We start from the raw sequence: 17,160 nt of genomic DNA, 5'->3' as shown, positions 1-17,160 counted from the left end.
TCTTCCTAGTTCCATCGGGTAATAGTAATGTACCTTGCCAGCTGGTTGAATGCTAGACTTTTGGGGAAGAATTAGGAACTTAATCTTTGCAGATTTAGAAGATCAATCTTAATGTGAAATTTGAGATTAAAAAGCATCTTCCATAAAGTTTATAGCTCTAGACATTCTCAAACTGAAACTTTGTCCCTTTTCTGACAGTGGGAGTTGTGCTTCCAAAAGCAGGTTTTTTTCATCCTCAGCATGCAGTATAATCACCCTGTTTTAAATATCTGCATGTAGTGCTTGCCATTGTGGTCACTGCATGCCCGCCCTACAGCTTCATGGGTTATTTTTGGGTTGGAATGGTTTCCTTGCTGAGTCTGGCCAGAGGCTGAGGAGCAGTTGGTACTTTTTCATTGAATCACAGAAGGGCTGGGGACCTCTGGAGATCATGTAGTAAAAGACCCCTGCTCAGAGCAGGGACAGCAAGAGCAAGTTGCTCAGGGACATCTCCAGTTTAGTTTTTATTATAACCAAGGATGGAGACTCTACAGCCTCTCTGGGCAACATTTTCCTCTGTCTTTCATTCTCTTTTTACAAACTAGACCTATGAGGAGAATAAGGTTTGGCAACGAGAAGCTGTGACGTTAGCTAGCATTCGTCTAAACATGAATGAAAAACTTGTTCTGGTTTCTGTTCCCATGAGTGAGATCTTGCTTCTGTGAGTTTTCCCAAGTCTTAAAAATTTGCTGATGAACACTCAAGTATGGGAGGTTCATAAGGACTGAAAGATGTCAGATTGTGTTGAATAATGGAGTGAGGAAAAGAAATTACTTGCCTGAAGTGTGGTGAAGTAATGGATAGGGTGCTCTTCCATGAGCCTTCCTGGGTGGATGCTCACAAGCTCTCTTGTATTGCAAAGCCCTTTTGGCCTCTGCATTCATAGCAAAGGTGAGTGTGAGGGTTTGTGAGGGATTGGCCAGTTTGTGTGGAGGAGAAACAGTAATTCTGTTGGCTGCCTGATTGAAAACACATCTGTGATATGGAATAACATAACCTATTCCAGCAGAAACTGAATTAGTGCCAAATTAATTAGAATGAAGTGTACTGTGTGGGCCAGGGATCGATTTAAATTATGTTTCCCAAAGTAAAACCCTTAGGATTAGTCATTTCATCATTTTTAAGAGTGTGAAAATTAAACTGCTCCTTTTTTAACTTTTGTTATTTTTTTCTTTGTATGAGGTATATACTTTCTGGCATATTGACCCCTTAAGCGTCTGTGGTATATCACAGATGTTTACAATATGATTTGCATGTATATAAAACACCACTTGAATAATTTAAATTACTTTATGTTAGTACTTGAAATTATCCTTTTCTAAAAGTAAAGTCATACTTTATATGCTCTCAAGCTCTTATGGATGTCTTTCCTTTTCAGAATCATGCCCAAGGAGGAAAAAAAGTTGTACAGACTGATGAGTGGCGGAAAACCTCTGTGGAGGAAAGGCTGGAATATGCTCTCATAAAGGTGCATCAGTGCAGAAAATTCTCCTACCAGTCAACTTTGGGACATGATCTCAGCTCAGGCTTTAAGGGACATTTTTGGCTTTAGAAATAATACAACTGCCATTCTTTTAAAAGCTATTAATTAATAAGGTGTAATATATTTAATTAACTGCAATAACAGAAAATTGTGGCGATTTGTCTTTGAATGTCACAAGCTGAAGTCTTCGACACTTAATATTTTATTCTGCTAGTGTGGTAGAAAGCATACTGCTTTTACTTTCTAGGGTTTCTTCTGGTCCTTTAACAGCACTTCACTGAGGAGCACTTGCACTGAGGAAGCAGTCTTTGAATGTCTGGGTTTTGTTATGGCATGGTTAAGAAAAACAAACCAACCTGTAAATACTGGCTGCTTTTGCCTTGAATATTTATATATGTGTAAGAACTACAGTGTTTTGTTTCATATGAAAACCTATTTTAAATACACATTTGAGGTATTCTTAAAGACTAGCAGTGTCTAATGTATCTTTTTGTACTTTCATTGTGCTTTTGGGGTGTGGAGGAGAAGGCAACTAAACAAAAGCTGTATTTCTAGCAAGATAATTCTTATTTTTTTTTTTTTTTTTCCAGGGCATTGAGAAGTATGTCACTGCAGACACAGAAGAAGCAAGATTAAATCAGGAGAAATATCCTAGACCTCTAAATGTAATTGAAGGGCCTTTGATGAACGGCATGAAAATTGTTGGTGATCTTTTTGGTGCTGGAAAGATGTTTCTGCCTCAGGTAATGAGAGAATGATTTCATATATTTTACTATTTTGCAAAAATTAGCATTGTAAAATGTAGCTAAAACATTCTCTGCTGGCTGTTGTCCAGATATACCATGTGAATTGTGAAAATTCAGGTGCGGCTAAGAAGCAGCCCTATTTTTTCTTTACTTTGAAACTCAACTTTCTTTATGTAGTTTTACATGTTTGTCTCCTTTCTTCCTTAGTGTTTTAGCTTTATTTGAAAAGTAGTTTTAAGTCTGGGTCTGTGAAAAAGAGAAAGAGAGAAAAAAGTTCCAAATAAAAATTGCTGTGTTTAGCACCTTCCAAGTCTGGGCCTGTTTGTAGCTTCCAGTTGTGTTATGAGTGGTCCAGGAGGTTGTACTGTGAACACAAATGTCACGTATAAAACCTTGATCCAGTAGGGCCAGCAGCCTGCCACCACAGAATGCTCTGCAAAGCTGTAGTCTGGGTTGGCAGATGAAAATTTGTTTATTGTTTGAATGGGTGCAAAAAAAAGTTAAGAGAAGTCTGAGGTTATTCCTATACCTGCTCATTATTGTTTGCTCCCCCCCACACCTTGTTTACCTATGCAGGTGATAAAGTCTGCTCGAGTTATGAAGAAAGCAGTTGGTCACCTTATTCCCTATATGGAAAAAGAAAGAGAGGAAAGGAGAGCCCAAAGAGGCAGCACAGAGGAAGAGGCAAGACACGGTCCTTTGTTCTCTAACTTTCATAGTGTGCCATAACAAATACTGAAATTATTTTTTGCTAATGACATCTATTTGGCTTTCATGCTGGAGGATTGATGCAGTTGTATGGAAACTGACAATCTTGGCATAGTTTAAAGTAGGTCTGAAATTCATAAAGCGCAGATTTTGTGGAACTCTGCTTGGTGTGCGCTTAAGCTGTTGTCACAAGTTTCCTGAAGGATGCCTTTGTAGTCCCTTTATACTAGTGTTACTAAATTCTTTTATTTTTTTTTTAAGGTTAGTTATTTATGGTACTTCTAACTTTATGGCAAATTCTGCCATTTGCTTCTATGACTTCCGCCCTTGGTGGACTCTGGAAATCCCTTTTGCATGTTCAAAGCCTGTTACCATGTTGAGCTCTTCCCTTCCCCCTTCCCCTGACCGTTCTCCCAGCTTCTTCCATCCTTTTTCTTCACAGGCTTTGACTTTAGGACTTCTTGTTATGATGGTGTAGTATGTTCATTGTGTGCGTAGCCATGATCAAGTTGCAGGGGACAAGTGCTTATACAAACAGGATCTGAATATAGTTGCATTTTCATATGTGTGTTTTTCCACCAGTTTCTGAAGACTATGTGTTATGCAATATATAAAATATATATAGTTGAAAATATGGGCCTTCATAACATTTCCTGTTTCGCAGCCAACAGCTGGTGATTCCTGAGAATAGTTTTGTCAACTACCAGTGCATATACTTGAACTAATTTATTTCAAATTTAGTTAATGGAATATATGATAGGAGCATTGGAAAATGAAGGTATAGGATGTCCCTTGTTTCTCTGTACTGACAAGATTCTACTCCATAGAAAAGAGAGTTCAGATGAACTGGATAAAATCCCCTTTTAAATCCTCATGTCTGCTGCTTTCTACTATATTTAGAATAGAATATCATATTCTAACTCTAAATAGAAATTTAAGTTCTAAATATAAAATACAAATAAGCCCCAAAAAGTTTTGGTTGTTGAAATATATTTCTTCTCTTGTCATTATCTGACTATTAAATTTAAGTTTCATGTATATTCACTTTTCGTTAGTCCTGTAGAACCTTACCTTCATGGGTTCTCAGAGACTGTGTGTGTATTTTAAGAAACCCAAAAAAGAGGAAGAATAATAGATTTTCTCTAAACTGATATTTATGCATTTTCTTTGGTTTCTGTTTTGAATGGTTCCTAAGTCTTCCCTTGAAATCTTCTTACACTGCATCTTTCCATTTACTGTGGATCTGCTATGTGATTGTCCAGCATAAGTGGAATAAATACAGGAAATAATTTAGAAAGAAAAATGACCTGATAATCAGACTTGACTAATCTTAACGGAAGAAGGAGAATGCCTAGTCTCTTTTCCCATGCTCTTTCTGGATATAAAGAAGATGTCTTCTTTCCAGTATCTCTAGCGGGTCTGTTCTCTGGCTGTCATGAGTCACCTTTCAATGTGTCATCTCTCTCCTGCTCATCCTGTTCTTTTTTATTTTAATTCAGATGACAATGCAGGTATCTGGCACCTTCTGGTTTGTTCTGATGCTGTTTGAAGTCAGTGAAAATCATTACTCCATTGCTTCCATGAGCTTTGGATTAGGATCTACTGTGAACTTTTTGGCACTTAATTCTCTGGCTAAAGAGAAGTGAAGTGGAATTTGAGAGGTTCTTAAAAATACAGGTAGCACTCTGAAGAGATTAGGAGATAATCTGTGTGGCTGAGGAGAGCAGGAAGGAAAAACTAAGGCTTCCATCCTCCTGCTTTCTCTACCTTCTGCTGGGCAACAGATGTATTGCCTTCCTCTTAAAAAAGAAAAAAATGAAGAGTCACTGTGTAGAGAATTGGTGACAGGGTTAAAACCAGCTGCATCTGTCCCCAGAATTAGATGCTGACTTGAAGGAAAATGATTTGTAGTTTCTGGTAGCTGGTCTGTCTGGTGCTACCCAGGCTATTGTAACCTCCAGGAGAGTTTTACTCACAGACTGCCAGGAAATGCAAAGCATTGAGAGTGACATTTGAAGAAGCTGTGTCTGTGGATCTCTTATCAAGAATAAAAAAAAGAAGCCCTTTGGATGTATGCCCAGAACTTGAGGACCTCCTTGCCTGAGACAGTTGAAATCACAGTGTACTCTAAATAGGGTTTATTTAAAATGGCATGTTCTCTGGCCCAAGTTGTTTGCTGCCCAGCATAGATTTTCCTTCTTCCATGTGGAAATCATTTTTTTTCTTTGACATCAATCATTAGTGTCAATCATCAGCAGTTATTGGGTATGATACATGTGGGCAGCACTTCTTGTTCTTCCCCCAGTCCTCAATTAAGCTCTTTCCTCAGTTTTCTCTAACATTCCAGCAGTATATTTTCAGCTTCAAATTTGTTTTTACTGATGTACTGAGATGGCTGACTTGCAGACCTCCATTTTGCCTTCTCTATTCCACAGTCTTCTGTACAACAGGAGCACTGGGGAGATAATAAATTTTTGTAAACAACAGAATTGGTTGGGATCCAGGGATTTTATTCAACAAATGTATTAGGAAATGTTATTATCACTCTTGATAATATATAAAGTTGCTTTCTCCCACAAAATTGCAACCACAGAAGGCAATGCAAACTCATGAAGTAGAGAGCTACTTGTACTGTCCAGAAATAAAACATGCTTCATAGACGGATCTATTCTTCCAGTTCTGCCATCTGCAAAGGAGATGAGATGCTGGCTGGAAAACTGTTCTGTCGTTTTACATAGAATATGCTCAGATTTCTACTTTATTTAAATTCTGTGCAATTCAAGTCGTCTGTTACTGGCATCTTGATCCAGCTCCTGCACTGTGATAGCCTGGAGCTGCTCCAAATGACAACACTGATTATACAACTAAAAAGTGTATTACTAAGGGCTGTGCCCTGGTGGAGAATTGCTGTAGGAAACTGCACTGTTGCCCTGCTGGTAGGCCCCTTTGGTCAGGGCTGAATCTCATCTAGCGTAGGGACCAGTTGATGACGGTACAGCTTCCCTTCTTCAATGAGATCCTTTTTCTAGCCTGTTTGTTCAGCTTGGGTAATATGAAGTAGCCTGATCGCTACACTGAAATGTCTCCCTTGCTGTTAGTGTTGCGTAAAAAATTAGTCTGTTCTGCTTTTGCTAATTCCTCTTACTCTCCTCAGCATTGCATTGAAAGATTGTTCTTGATGCGCAAACAGGAACGTAATTATGAGTGTTCATACCCTTTTGTTCTGAATATCTAATCTATTTAAACTCTTTATTGGTGAGTTTTCTATTCGGCGCGGAGGTACGTTAGGAGTTCAGTTACTGGACTGAACAAATGCTATTCAGATCTGATTTTTTTTATCTGCAGTTTGTTTTGGGTTTTGTTTGTTGGTTTTGTTTTTTTGTTTTAAAACATAGCTTTTTGAATAACATGCATGCAATTTTCAAGAATAATTCTTGTGTGAGTTTTAGTACCTGAATCTTTTAAACAGTTTTTTTTTTTTTTTTATTGAATGTATTACCTCTGTTGTGCTTTGCAATTTGTTGTACTATGATAGTAATCTCAGTCATGGAGTAACGTTGCACTGTTGAAGGATCTGTGCAAACATACTGAGTCTTCTGAGTAATTTAACTCGTCTGTTATTTGAACTTCAGGATCCTTACCATGGTACAATAGTGCTAGCAACTGTGAAAGGAGATGTACATGATATTGGCAAGAACATTGTGGGAGTCGTTCTGGGCTGCAACAACTTCAGGTAAGCAGACTAACATTAGGTAGCTGGGAAGCCAACTGGCTGATTAATGTAATTAATTAATTAATGCTAATTAATGGCTAGCTGCAACTGTGGTGGTAACAGAAGTGGGTGTTTCTTGGGAACTGACCTCTGTTCCTCAAGTTGTGGTTGGGAACATAGATTGTATCAGGTAATACTAACGGGGAGGCGAGAGGGAGTTCAACTTCCTCCTTTAGTACTTCTTATTTCCTTATAAATTGGCCTCTGAGGTGAATACAGTTTAACATCACCTGAAACTTAGATGAGAGCATCAATTTTTGGTTTTATTTTATGTTAGTTGGGTATAATGTCTTGAGCACATATACTTGATTTCTTCAGATGTTGACAATTGCAGCAGGCAAGACTATGTGTGGGCTGTGTGTTTGTGAGATTCAGATCAACCTTTTAGTGTCTTTTTCAAGCTGTTTGCTAACTATGGGGTTTTAAAAGCATTTTGGGGTATGTTTTGTTAAATAAGAGATAAGATTCTCCTCTTGTTTGAGCTTCAAAATATGGAACTTCAGTATATGTCAGCTCTTTCAAGCCCTGTGTATGTGCAGGGGGGTTGGCAGCAGTGTTGGAACAAATGGTCACGTTTCTATCAGAGCCCTTTGCCAAGTGTCTGTCAAATGCTGTGCAAAGCTGAATCTGCTGTGGAACTCTGTCTTACTCTTCATTCCTTCCATTTGTTTTTTTCTTGATTTTACTTGGGGCTGTAATTTGCTCTAAAAAGAGAGCCAAAATGATCTCTTATTTTAAAACATAAGGGGTTGAAGCCAGTAGCAGTGCTGTGTATATGCAGCATGTTTTGTTTCATTATCTCTTGAAAAATCTGTTGACTGGTTTCAGGCTGTCTTGAGCTTTATTGGAACTTATTGAACTGAAGCCATAGTGTTTTCTGTCAGTCTGAGTACGAGCGAGGCTGAGTGAAGCTAGGAGGCTGGGGTGGCTTACTTGAAAGAAATAAAAGTCTTGGGAATTGCTAGGGTTAATAGGAATAAAAAGCCTCATTTCATAAAATGTATGCTTTAATAAGACAAGAAAGCCCTTGATGTGAATTATTTTATGTTTCTGACGTAACATGTGATGTCCGCAAAACCTGATCATGTTGTCCAGATAACCTCAGAAATGCTGCTGCTGTTGGTTAACCCGGACAGGCAGTTAAGCATCACACAGCCGTTCACTCACTTCCACACAGCCAGACTCAGTGGGATGGGGAAAGAGGACATGAATAATAAAACCAAGAAAAAATGATGGTGGAGATAAAACATGTTTAAGATGTGGAGGAGAAGTGGAAGAAGAGAGAAGGGAAAAACAAGTGATGCAGAGACAGTCAGCTGTTAGCTCCAATGGGTAGACTGATGCCTAGCCAGCTCCTGAGCAAAAGATGGTTAACCCCTGCTAAATTCCTTCTTCTCCCCTTTTATTGCTGAGCATGACATCCTATGCCGTGGAATAATTATTTGGTTAGTTTGAGTCATCTGTCTGGTTGTGTCTGCTCCCAGCCTTTCTCAAGGTTGTGCACCCTCCAATCTATCCTCTGAAGGGTTAGAATGAGAAACAGAGGCCTTGATGTGGGACAAATTGATAGGTAAGACGTGAGTGTGTTATCAGCATTGTTTTGGTCACAGATATAAAATACAGCGCGATACCAGCTACATGAGAAAATTAACTCCACTGCAGCCACGCTCAGTACAACCAAAAAGAAAATAGTTTTGGTTTGCTTTCTTTTGGTTGCTTTTTTTTTTTCTTAAAAAAAAAAAAAAACAAAACCAGACCCTCTTACGCTTGTATTTTCTTACCTACTGCATCATCTGGAACTCTGATGTGTTGAAAACTGTGCAAGACTCAGAGGTATTTCTTATGTTAAAATTCCCTACAGAAGTCTTAAGAGAAACAAAACCCCAAAAATCTCAATCCTAACTTGCATTTTAAGCCAGTCATTTACAGTAAGACCAATGTATTTGTCCTTTAGCAGAAATATGACCTGTTTTTTTAAAGAATCTTGTCATCTCACTTCTTTTCACAGAGTTATTGATTTAGGAGTCATGACTCCATGTGATAAGATACTGAGAGCTGCCGTTGAGAACAAAGCAGGTATAGAGAGATTTCAGTAGTACTCCTGAACAGTTTGATTTTTTTAAATCCACTTGCAGTTTTTATATCGTTACTCATTGCATTCCTATGCTGTCTATGATTTAATCAGACTATCTTCAGATGATCAGAACTGTTGCATTAAAAATATAATAATTATTTAGTATTTGACACTTCTGTGTAACTTAGCTTCAGGAACTAAAAACCTGTATCAAAAGGAAAACTCCAAGAGAGATGTTTTAATATCCGTTTGGTTACGGAGACTTGGAAAGATTAAATAACCTTGTGTTGGGCCTTAAACTGGCAAAAGAACTTGGCATTCAGCCTGCCAGATCAGCAAGTGTGAAATCAGGACTAAATTGTTCTAATAAATAATGAACTTCCTGAAACAAGTTACAGTTGGTTTGAAACAGTCTAATGCATCTTGGGAGAGATTGATTGTGTTGAATATTCTAGTGAAGTTTAAAAGCGTTTGCTGTTTCCAAGAGCAGAGCTTATAATTATTTTGTCTTTTTTCCCTCTTCAGTGCCTAACTTCTGAGGTTTGATGCTTGCTGATCAGAAGTACTGTGTATTTATGGCTGAAACTAGAGGTGTTCAGCAGCTGTGAAAACTAAGAAATATTGTAAACCAGGGATTTGAAATCACTTTCATTCTTGGAAAGCTTTCACTTTCTAATTAGGTCAAACCCCACTTATAGCTATCAACCACCCTGCTTTTTATCTCACAGTTTTCTATCTGACACACGAAACTATTTGATGTATGAAAGAAACCTTTCTGTAATAAATCTTGTGTCTTTCTAGAGTGTATTTACTAATCCTTTTGTGTATATTTGTTTGTAAATTTGCAATAGATATAATTGGCCTGTCTGGTCTCATCACCCCTTCTTTGGATGAAATGATTTTTGTCGCCAAGGAAATGGAGAGATTGGCAATAAAGATTCCTTTGCTGATTGGAGGAGCAACTACTTCTAAGTAAGATACCTGAGTTGGGAAGATGGGGAATGTGTGTGAAAATAGTATTAACCTTGTAAAAAGCAAGTTTATAGCTATTTCTCTCTCTCCTTCCTTCATTTTACCCCAGCATACATACCAGTATGTATTTGTTTAAGAGTGAATGTATTTATTTAAGAGTGAATGTTATTTCTTCTACCAGAAGTCCTAGAATATAGAGGTAAAACTTAACTGAGACACAACAATTGATAGATACAGTATTCACACGCAAAATACACAGTACTTGCAAAACCAAAATGTTTCATGTATGTGGAAGTACTGTATTTCCTCCTAAAAGTTCACACACGTACGCATTTGAGTACAGTTCTGTTCTTTTAAGGGGCTGGATGGTCTGTTTTGATTCACCAAAGCATTGTGAGAATGCAGTGTTTGAGACTAGAAATGGTCATGCTGCCATCGGGGAGTTATTACCTTTAAGTTAATGTTTTTTTCCTGGAATACTGTTCGGTGCTGTGCTGGCTGGGCTGGGCCCCAGTCCTGTTTGGGCAAGCTGGTAGGGGATAAATTCTGTCTGCTTGCCTTGAAGTAGTTACCATGTTGCTTTAGATAGTCTGAGCTTTTCTATTGAGATCTTGTTGTCTCAGATCTGTGCAAATGAAGTAATACAGCTGCTATGATATCCTGAAGACCAGTGTTGACAGCTCACTGACACCTAGTTACTAGCATTAGCACAAATGTTTTTTGGGCACATGTAATGCCCTTGGGTCACCCTTTGCTAGCTGGTTTATGTACAGTATGGTTGAATAGGTGACAGCTCAGAAGGCTGCAGAGGTACTTTCTTGCATAACTAGAAGCTGTTAGCATTGTTGCTTTCTTTATCAGAGCCACACATGCTGTAGCAGAATGATTGTATTCTGTATTTTTTGCCTTGGCAAATCATCCCATAATTTGATAAACAGTGAAGAGTACGATCACTACCTGTCTTTAGTGGTCCTGTAGTTATAATGCAAGGTTAATTTTATCCTTTTTTTTTTTTTCTCTTTTCTGTATGAGTTGCTTTTCCTATGGCTTTAATACTTTAAAAACGAAAAAAGAGAGGGGGGGGGGGGCTTTATTTTCAGTGGAGGTCTTAGGAGAGCCCTTTCTTCAGACCTTTTTAGTCTTTATTCACAGGGCATTAATGGCCTAGTAATTCATGTTAAATAACCAGCGTCAAACAAATCTGCAGAATTCATTCATATGGATGAATGAGATGAATGTAGCCCTCAGCAAGTCAGCCCCAGTTTTATTCTTGAATATGGAAACTACTGAAGAATATATAATTTTGTATATGTAAATAATTTATTCATGTGAACTGTATATAAATGTATACCTATGTATATGCCTAGACACATACAATTTCTATAAAATACGTCAAGTAAAGGTATTCTTATTGAAGACTGGATTAGTAATATATGTCTAGTTTTACTTCCAGAGTCTCAAGTTTAACGTTCTGTGTGTATTCTCAAAGGTTGTGTACATGTCAGAGGTTGATAGCGAACCATGTGCACTTTTTCCCTGTAATAATGTAGACATTATTACTTGGAATAAGGAGACTATAAGTACTTGAAAGGGTCAAAAGTGAGATTAGTTTGAAAGAGAGGAGGCTGATTGCGAAAGAGAGGGAGGCTGGACTTGTGCAAAGCATTTGACGCTGTCCCGCAGGACATCCTTGTCTCTAAATTGGAGCGACATTAATTTGATGGATGGACCACTCGGTGGATAAAGAACTGGCTGGATGGCTGCACGCGGAGTTGTGGTCAATGGCTCAATATCCAGCTGGAGACCAGTAATGAGTGGTGTCCCTCAGGGATCGGTGTTGGGACCGGCCTTGTTCAACATCTTTGTCGCTGACATGGACAGTGGGATTGAGTGCGCCCTCAGCAAGTTTGCGATGACACCAAGCTGTGTGGTTCGGTTGGTACGCTGGAGGGAAGGAATGCCATCCAGAGGGACCTTGATACGCTTGTGAGGTGGGCTGATGCCAACATTACGAAGTTTAACCATGCCAAGTGCAAGGTCCTACACCTAGGTTGAAGCAACCTGTAGCACAGCTACAGGTTGGGCAGAGAAGAGATTCAGAGCAGTCCTGCAGAGAAGAACTTGGGGGTGTTGGTTGATGAGAAAATGAACATGAGCCAGCTTCAGTGTGCGCTTGCAGCCCAGAAAGCCAGCCGTATCCTGGGCTGCATCAAAAGGAGCATGACCAGCAAGTCGAAGGAGGTGATCCTGCCCCTCTACTCTGCTCTCGTGAGACCTCACTTGGAGTATTGTGTGCAGTTCTGGTGTCCTCAACATAAAAAGGACATGGAACTGTTGGAACAAGTCCAGAGAGGGGCCATGAGGATGATCAGGGGACTGGAGCACCTCCTGTATGAAGACAGGCTGAGAAAGTTGGGGCTGTTCATCCTGGAGAAGAGAAGGCTGCGTGGAGACCTCATAGCAGCCTTCCTGTATCTGAAGGGGGCCTGTAAGGATGGTGGGGAGGGACTCTTCATTAGGGACTCTAGTGATAGGACAAGGGGTAATGGGTTAAAACTTAACCAGGAGAAGTTTTGATTGGCTCTAAGGAAGAAGTTCTTTACTGTTAGGGTTGTGAGGCACTGGAATGGGTTGCCCAGGGAAGCTGTGAATGCTCCATCCCTGGTGGTGTTCAAGGCGGGTTGGACAGAGCCTTGGGTGACATGGTTTAGTGTGAGGTGTCCCTGCCCATGACAAGGGGGTTGGAACTTGATGATCTTAAGGTCCTTTCCAACCCTAGCTATTCTATGATTCTGTGATTCTGTGATTTTTGTCTGCAGAATCTACAATGGAGTTTCTTCATGACTTAAAATAATGATGATGATTGCATTCTTACTGTACTGCTTTGCTAAATTCAGATGGTGAGAAATAATTGTGACAGTTTTGTTGTAATGTTTATTTTTTAAAAATAGCAAGATATTAGTACGTACAAGTTGATACAGTGCCATTGTAGAACCTGTTTATTTCCTTTGTATGTTCCTATCAAAATAGAAGATACAATATCTTCTTCTAAAAAAATAGAGCTGCTGATATTTAAAGTGCATTGTCTAGAAGCGAAGTAAGAAGATCCTGGATAGTTGGTTGAAGAGTTGTGTTGCACAGTCATCAGTAACCTCCATGTCCAGGTGCTTGAAATATTTGACAGAACCTGAAGAAAAAGGAGATACTTGCTGTGGAAGATTGCTTCCTGGGCTCTGATTTAAATTTGTTTAAAAAACAGTGTTTAACCTTAACATGCAAGAAAGCAAACTGTACTTTGGCCTGTGTGGTCTTTGTTCCTGCACTTGCTTGCACAGTTTGCCAGGAGTTTGAGGAATGTGGGTAGTCATTCAGCTGCAGTTCACATGATAGCTGAGGCCTCGGTTTAGGACTCCAAACTTCAGTTTGATAAGCCAAGTACTATAATATAGAAGTGATTCTTTATTATATGCTGAAATATTTGAATAAGGACTGGAATATGAGTAAATGCTAAATAATTGCCTGAATTGGGAGTTTGTGAATGACTCGACTGACCAAGCAGGTACAAGTTTGCAATATTTGTTTGACCACTGGCCAAATTCCTTCTTTAGGTGAGTAAAGGGCTTGTGCCTCAAGTTTTGAAGTAGAGCATTGTAAAAATGGAGTAATCATCACTGAAATATGTTAATGCTAATCCAGAGTCCCAGAAACTAGCATGTGGGAGGGAGAAACGTAAGATGACAAAAATAAAAAAATAAAAAATTACTTAGTAAGCTTAGTTTGGAACAATCATCACTGAAATTCTGAGACTCAAACTAATGAGCTGCTGATTTTCAGTCAGCTGATAAGACAGTGAGGGGATGTGAGTGGGCACATTATTTATAAAGCATTCTCATACTCTTTGAAGAGAAGTATTTATGTACCTGTTATTAAAATCTGTGTTTAATCATTCATGCGTAACTGTCCTGGTTTCAGCACGCATCACCTCCTTCTCTGGTGACATTTCAAAATCTTTGCCCTCTGCTCAGTCCATGGTGACTTCTAGGATTCCTGGGTGACTGGGATTTCCTGTTGGAGCTCATTGTGCAATCAGAGTAAGCACTACTTAGCAACAATTAAAACACTGATGTGTTTTCAGCATTGTTCTCAGACTAAAGCCAAAATGCAGCACTGCACCAGCTACTAGGAAGCAGTAAAATAACTGTTACAGCTGAACCCAGGACAGTAGCAGATGGATGAATTGCTTTCTTTTATTAAAATTCTGGTCTGTGTATTAAGTCGGGATTTATTTTGCTGGGGATTGTCTGCTTTTTGTTTTATTTGGGGTTTTTTGTTTGTTTGTTTGTTGTGAAATGCTCACTCTTTCTATTTTCCTTTGAAGAACACACACAGCTGTTAAAATTGCCCCACGATACAGCGCACCTGTAATTCATGTCCTGGATGCATCCAAGAGTGTTGTGGTTGTAAGTTCTAAATTATAGTTTTTCTTCCATGCAAAATCGTATGCCCTGTTTTTCTGTTGTACCTCTCATCCTTAACTCTAAGGTTTAATGTTACGGCAGAAAATTGAAGGGGCATGATAAGAGACCAGTTTCTAAACTACTTGGTTCAGTTACTTTTTGTTGCCACATGGTTCTCTCCTGTGACTTTTGTCAGTTATTGTCACTGGATACTTTTGTTTAAATTTGCTACCTTGCTACCATTTTTCTAGCAAGGGTGGCGTGATTCACTTTGAGTCCTTGATTGTAGTTTTGAGATGTCTTACAGTGAAGAGCAGTGGGGTTAGATGTGAACTGCTGTTCTTTCTATTTTGAATATTTTTCTGAAGTTAGTAGTACAGCAACATTAGTACTATGAAACATATAGCTGGACTTTTCTGGGTTAGATGATCACTTTATCAGACAAATAGGTAGTCTTAGGTCACAAGTACTTGCTGGAAAGACGTAGGCCAAACTGTGTTGCTTCTGCAATTACCCAGTCTCTAAATTCTTGGAGTATTCTCCTCTCGGGTTTTTCCAGAGCCAGACTTGGCTCTGCTAATATCACCTGAGTGTAGGGCAGTGCTCTGAGTAATAATCAAGTTCTAAATATGTTTCCAATCTGGTTTGCAGATTAGTGGTAAGGCTTAGTTTAGTGTTGTGAAGTGTAATTGGAAGTGAGTCTGAAAGACAGATGGCTTAGCCTGAAGTTCCTACTTTGTTCTTACTATAATACGTTGCAGTATGTACTTAATGCTTTCTCTTTCCATATTTCAGTGCTCCCAGCTCTTAGATGAAAGTTTAAAGGATGATTTCTTTGAAGAAATACTAGAGGAATATGAAGAAATTAGACAAGAACACTATGAGTCTCTCAAGGTACAAATGTAATTGATTTAGCTTTTCTTCTGTCAATTGCTTGTCTCATTACCAACTCTCAGTTTCAGCTCCTTTTGAAACCTTTCAGGTATATTTTATTGCAACTTCAAACATGCAGTAGAATTGATGGAAAATTTCCAGAAGTGCTTATGAAATCAACTTTTCTAACCTGTAAGGGAAAATTCTGCCTGAGCCTAACTCATACTTGATGATCCTCAATGGGCAGTCAGTGGTATCTAGCACATGTCCTTGGAGCTGGCAGTCAGTTCAACTTAACTAACATACAGGAGACTAATGTATTCTTGGAGCAGTAGCTGGAAACAGGGAGCTACACTGGGATAATTAAAATGGCACTGGTTGCTTTTGCTGATACTGAGCCACACTTGATTGGGTATTTTACAACACCATGTTTTCCTGATGTGTTTGTATTGTTTTAGATGAAGGATCTGAGAAGTCTCATAAGTAGAGAGCTGAGGCTGCCATTTTAGGAAAGTGAGGAGAAGAAAGTAATGAAATACGGAGATGGACTGTGCAAATTAACAATAGCAAAAAATAACCAACCATATTACTTCTCTGAGGCCAACTTTGTGAATAAACACAGAAGCAAGATGAAAGTCACAGAATCACAGAATCCCAAGGGTTGGAAGGGACCTCAAAAGATATCTAGTCCAACCGCCCTGCAAGAGCAGGGTAACCTAGAGTACATCACACAGGAACTTGTCCAGGCGGGCTTTGAATATCTCCAATGTAGGAGACTCCACAACCCCCCTGGGCAACCCGTTCTAGTGCTCTGTCACTCTCACAGTAAAGACATTTTTCCTGATGTTCACATGGAACCTCCTATGCTCCAGTTTACACCCATTGCCCCTTGTCCCATCACTGGACATCACTGAAAAAAAACTAGCTCCATCATCCTGACACTCACCCTTTACATATTTGTAAACACTGATGAGGTCACCCCTCAGTCTCCTCCAAGCTAAAGAGACCCAGATCCCTCAGCCTCTCCTCATAAGGGAGATGTTCCACTCCCTTAATCATCTTAGTTGCCCTGCGCTGGACTCTTTCAAGCAATTCCCTGTCCTTCTTGAACTGAGGGGCCCAGAACTGGACACAATATTCCAGATGCGGCCTCACTAAGGCAGAGTAGTGGGGGAGGAGAACCTCTCTTGACCTACTAACCACACACTTTGTAATGCACCCTAGGATGCCATTGGCCTTCTTGGCCACAAGGGCACGTTGCTGGCTCATGGTCATCCTCCTGTCCACCAGGACCCCCAGGTCCCTTTCCCCTTCGCTACTGTCCAGCAGGTCACCCCCCAACCTGTACTGGTACATGGGGTTGTTCTTCCCCAGATGCAAGACTCTACACTTGCCCTTGTTGAATTTCATCAAGTTTCTCCCTGCCCAACTCTCCAGCCTGTCCAGGTCTCACTGAATGGCAACACAGCCCTCTGGTGTGTCAGCCACTCCTCCCAGTTTAGTATCATCAGCGAACTTGCTGAGGGTACGCTGAGTTCCCTCATCCAGGTTGTTGATGAAAACATTAAACAGCACTGGTCCCAGCACCGACCCCTGAGGGACTCCACTAGTCACAGACCTCCAGCTAGATTCTGCCCCATTGACCACAACTCTCTGCCTTCTTCCTTTCAACCAGTTCTTGATCCACCTCACTACCTGATCATCAAGCCCACACTTCCTTAGCTTATCTATGAAGATGCTGTGGGAGACAGTATCAAATGCCTTACTGAAATCAAGAAAAAACACATCTACCGCTCTACCATCATCCACCCACCTAGTTACTTGCTCATAGAAGGCTATAAGGTTTGTCAAACATGACTTCCCCTTGTTAAAGCCATGTTGGCTGCTCTTAATGACTCCCTCATCCTTGATATGTCTAGAGATGGTGTCAAGAATAAGTTGTTCCATCACCTTTCAGGGATGGAGGTAAGGCTGACTGGTTTATAATTACCCGGGTCCTCCTTCTTGCCCTTCTTACAGACTGGCGTGACATTTGC

At 39.8% G+C, this 17,160-nt stretch overlaps 1 protein-coding gene across 2 annotated transcripts in view; it reads left to right on the top strand.

Annotated features, from left to right (window-relative positions):
• Positions 1-17,160, top strand: part of MTR (5-methyltetrahydrofolate-homocysteine methyltransferase) — a 57,763-nt gene that overhangs the window by 28,866 nt on the left and 11,737 nt on the right. The window contains exons 19-26 of one of the 2 annotated variants that reach the window (XM_061471197.1): positions 1,418-1,507; positions 2,113-2,265; positions 2,845-2,952; positions 6,609-6,709; positions 8,757-8,824; positions 9,674-9,794; positions 14,173-14,254; positions 15,047-15,145. In XM_061471197.1, the coding sequence (XP_061327181.1) occupies positions 1,418-1,507; positions 2,113-2,265; positions 2,845-2,952; positions 6,609-6,709; positions 8,757-8,824; positions 9,674-9,794; positions 14,173-14,254; positions 15,047-15,145 (822 nt within the window). Of the gene's footprint in view, positions 1-1,417; positions 1,508-2,112; positions 2,266-2,844; positions 3,380-6,608; positions 6,710-8,756; positions 8,825-9,673; positions 9,795-14,172; positions 14,255-15,046; positions 15,146-17,160 lie in introns of those variants that run through there. The other variant, XM_061471196.1, reaches the window with a different exon arrangement.

The sequence above is a fragment of the Pezoporus flaviventris genome, unplaced genomic scaffold (assembly GCF_033815535.1).
Source record: "Pezoporus flaviventris isolate CSIRO_AGI_PZ_B2104156 unplaced genomic scaffold, CSIRO_AGI_Pfla_v1 ptg000066l, whole genome shotgun sequence".
In the NCBI taxonomy this organism is placed as follows: domain Eukaryota; kingdom Metazoa; phylum Chordata; class Aves; order Psittaciformes; family Psittacidae; genus Pezoporus; species Pezoporus flaviventris.
Note: the sequence above shows the minus strand (reverse complement) of the source record. Positions and strands in the feature narration are given on the sequence as shown.